This window comes from Talpa europaea (assembly GCF_964194135.1).
Source record: "Talpa europaea genome assembly, chromosome: 2".
Taxonomy (NCBI): domain Eukaryota; kingdom Metazoa; phylum Chordata; class Mammalia; order Eulipotyphla; family Talpidae; genus Talpa; species Talpa europaea.
In genome coordinates this window covers 104,620,573-104,624,663 of record NC_140068.1, presented here as the reverse complement: position 1 = coordinate 104,624,663, position 4,091 = coordinate 104,620,573, and the positions used below count along the sequence as shown (strand labels likewise).

The following is a 4,091-nucleotide window of genomic DNA, read 5'->3' as shown; positions in this document are numbered from 1 at the left end:
ATAAACGCGGCCGCGGCCACTCGGGACAAACAGCCACCCCAGGACCGGCCGAGGGGACCCCACCGCGCCGACCCACTGCCTCCAGCGCGAGCTCCCGCGGCGTCGCCCTTCGCGTCCCGACTTCGCAAGGCCCCGCGCCCCGACCCGCCCCGACCCGCCCGCCGACCCGCTTGAGACCGAGCGCAGCGCAGCGCCTGGCACGCACCGGCATGGCTAAGGGCACGGCCATCGGCATCGACCTGGGCACCACCTACTCGTGCGTGGGGGTGTTCCAGCACGGCAAGGTGGAGATCATCGCCAACGACCAGGGCAACCGCACCACCCCCAGCTACGTGGCGTTCACCGACACGGAGCGGCTGATCGGCGACGCGGCCAAGAGCCAGGTGGCGCTGAACCCGCAGAACACGGTGTTCGACGCCAAGCGGCTGATCGGCCGCAAGTTCGGCGACGCGGTGGTGCAGGCGGACATGAAGCACTGGCCTTTCCAGGTGATCAGCGACGGCGGCAAGCCCAAGGTGCAGGTGAGCTACAAGGGCGAGACCAAGGCCTTCTTCCCCGAGGAGATCTCGTCCATGGTGCTGACCAAGATGAAGGAGATCGCCGAGGCGTACCTGGGCGGCCCGGTGACCAACGCGGTGATCACCGTGCCCGCCTACTTCAACGACTCGCAGCGCCAGGCCACGAAGGACGCGGGGGTGATCGCGGGGCTGAACGTGCTGCGCATCATCAACGAGCCCACGGCGGCCGCCATCGCCTACGGGCTGGACCGCGGCGGCAGGGGCGAGCGCAACGTGCTCATCTTCGACCTGGGCGGCGGCACCTTCGACGTGTCCATCCTGACGATCGACGACGGCATCTTCGAGGTGAAGGCCACTGCCGGCGACACGCACCTGGGCGGGGAGGACTTCGACAACAGGCTGGTGAACCACTTCGTGGAGGAGTTCAAGAGGAAGCACAAGAAGGACATCAGCCAGAACAAGCGCGCCGTGCGGCGCCTGCGCACCGCCTGCGAGCGGGCCAAGCGCACGCTGTCGTCCAGCACGCAGGCCAGCCTGGAGATCGACTCGCTGTTCGAGGGCACCGACTTCTACACGTCCATCACCAGGGCGCGCTTCGAGGAGCTGTGCTCCGACCTGTTCCGCGGCACGCTGGAGCCCGTGGAGAAGGCCCTGCGAGACGCCAAGCTGGACAAGTCCCAGATCCACGAGCTGGTGCTGGTGGGCGGCTCCACGCGCATCCCCAAGGTGCAGAAGCTGCTGCAGGACTTCTTCAACGGGCGCGAGCTCAACAAGAGCATCAACCCCGACGAGGCGGTGGCCTACGGGGCGGCGGTGCAGGCGGCCATCCTGATGGGGGACAAGTCGGAGAAGGTGCAGGACCTGCTGCTGCTGGACGTGGCTCCGCTGTCGCTGGGGCTGGAGACGGCCGGGGGCGTGATGACGGCGCTGATCAAGCGCAACTCCACCATCCCCACCAAGCAGACGCAGGTCTTCACCACCTACTCGGACAACCAGCCGGGGGTGCTGATCCAGGTGTACGAGGGCGAGAGGGCCATGACCCGGGACAACAACCTGCTGGGGCGCTTCGAGCTGAGCGGCATCCCGCCGGCCCCCAGGGGCGTGCCCCAGATCGAGGTGACCTTTGACATCGACGCCAATGGCATCCTGCACGTCACGGCCACGGACAAGAGCACCGGCAAGGCCAACAAGATCACCATCACCAACGACAAGGGCCGCCTGAGCAAGGAGGACATCGAGCGCATGGTGCAGGAGGCCGAGAGGTACAAGGCGGAGGACGAGGTGCAGCGCGACAGGGTGGCTGCCAAGAACGCGCTCGAGTCCTACGCCTTCAACATGAAGAGCGCCGTGGAGGACGAAGGGCTCAAAGGCAAGATCAGCGAGGGCGACAAGAAGAAGGTGCTGGACAAGTGCCAGGAGGTGATTTCCTGGCTGGACGCCAACACCCTGGCCGACAAGGATGAGTTTGAGCACAAGAGGAAGGAGCTGGAGCAGGTGTGCAACCCCATCATCAGCGGACTGTACCAGGGGGCGGGAGGCCCCGGGGCCGGTGGTTTTGGGGCTCGGGCTCCCAACGGGTCTTCTTCCTCTGGCCCCACCATTGAAGAGGTGGATTAGAGGCTGTCTCTTCCATTGCCACAAAGGAGCCCCAAGGACTTGGTATATTCGTATATTTTCTGACTGTTTATCTTTTAGTTAATCTAAAGTTTGGGTGTAACCTTACCATTAACTTGGTTGTCTTTATTATTTCAGTGTTATATAATCTGTGTTCAATTGAATTTCTGCATTTAATTTGAGTTGGTACTGCTCTGGTCTTTTTTCTCTCTACCTCCCAAGTGACTCAATACTGCCACCCTGTGTCCCATTTTTTTCTTTGGCAACACACCAACAATCCTGGATTTTTTTTAAAAAATTATTTGTATAATAATGAAAACGAAAAATAAAATGTTAAAAATATGTGTCTACTAATGAACTCTTCTTGGAATGCCTGAGTTGCATAGACAATGAAAGGGACAGACTTCTGAATGCAGGTGCACATGTTAGGAGCCAAGACCATGGCTGCTTTTGTTGGGACATATTCGTAGGTGCAAAGTGAAATCTGTGCTAGCAAATAAAAATTCCTGGTGCTCATTTTAATTTGGGTGGGACTTGTTTTAGGGGAAAGCAGGAATGGGAGCTGCAGAAGTGTTGGGAGGAATTTCATGTTTCCTCACTCTCCTGCACTTCTTGCACACAGAGCCCTTGAGCTTTATTTTTCACTTCTGACTTGAGTCCTTCTAGTCTTTTATTTAGGTTGTAAATAAGCATGGGTATACAAACAGCAAAAATAAGATACAGGTTCACACTCTGTTTCTATAAATCCCAGTTGGGTGACTAAGGGAAAATATTTAGTTTCTGTTATATTCGTTGCCTCTTTTTAAATTAAAGCATTTTGTCTGCATGGCCTCACTCTCAAAGCTTTTAAGATTATTTGGAGCAGAAATGTGAGGAAGATATGCACCATATTAAGCCATGCACACTCTAGTTGCAGTTATCCAAGTGATAAGCCTGGAGAAGTGAAATTCTGAGTTTGGGGCATGGTAGTGGCAAAGTTAAGAGTAACAAGTGATGATTTGGGGGGCAGGGTTTTTTTCCCATGCTGATCCTATTAGCACTGGGTTGTTCTTGCTTTAACAAGTTCTGCACAGCAATGTGAAAATAAGTAACACTACTTAACTGTGCATCTTAAAAAGTTAAGATGGTTTTAAAAACCACCTTGTTACATATTATTAATACGCACAGATTTTTTTGGTCAACTATACCTCAATCAAGTTGTTGGAGGGAAAAACCCCTGATCCGGACTGTGCCTGACAGGTCTGCGGGCTGGTGCGGGCTGTGAGGTCCGACTTCACTGTCCTGACGGAGCGGCCTGACAGCGGCCGCGCCGCAGTGCCCAGGCGCGCGGGGCGAGGGTCGCGCCGGAGCGTCGGGTCACAGGCGGCTCTGGGGCCTGAAGGAGGCGGCTAAGGACCAACGCTCGGCGGCGCGCGCGCGGGCTTTCTCCAGCCTGCCCAGTGAAGTCAATTATTTTTTGTTTTTAAAAGTTCACAAAACATCTCCGAATAATTACCCAGAAGACGGTGAATAATTACCCAGAAGACTTTCACTCACAGCCTCTTTCACTTTATTTTCGTTTGGAGAAAGGACAGGGCACTACCGCGGGCCAGGCATCTCCGAAGACAGCCCTGCCCGTCAGGACCCCGGCTCCGGGTCGCTATAAATAGCCGGGGCCCGCCGTCGCGGTTCTCTTTGTGCGGTGAGCCGGTGGGTGTGCGTCTCGCGGCTCTGCCATGTGCCTGCCGGCCGCTGGGGCCCCTTCCCCTAAAGGCGTGGGGAAGATGGCGGCCTCCCCAGCTCCCTGCGCCATCTTCGCTCATTTGCCGCTGTGCAGGTACTTTGGGGCCCTGCCGGGTGGGGGGACCTCGGTTCGGGCTGAGGAGGATGAACTACCATTACAGACTAGAGTTTCTGATGTCTCCGTGACGCCGCTACTTGGAACTGACCCAGCCCAGGGCAGGGGAGACGCGGCTGGAG

The 4,091-nt window shown here is 57.2% G+C and overlaps 1 protein-coding gene across 1 annotated transcript; it reads left to right on the top strand.

The window, feature by feature from the left end:
* Window positions 1-209: 209 nt before the first annotated feature.
* Window positions 210-2,135, top strand: LOC311167055 (heat shock 70 kDa protein 1; the record flags this gene model as incomplete). The annotated part of the gene is made up of 1 exon (XM_084227856.1): window positions 210-2,135. One exon carries the CDS (start codon window positions 210-212, stop codon window positions 2,133-2,135), a length of 1,926 nt encoding a protein of 641 aa, XP_084083982.1.
* Between the last annotated feature and the right edge of the window lie 1,956 nt (window positions 2,136-4,091).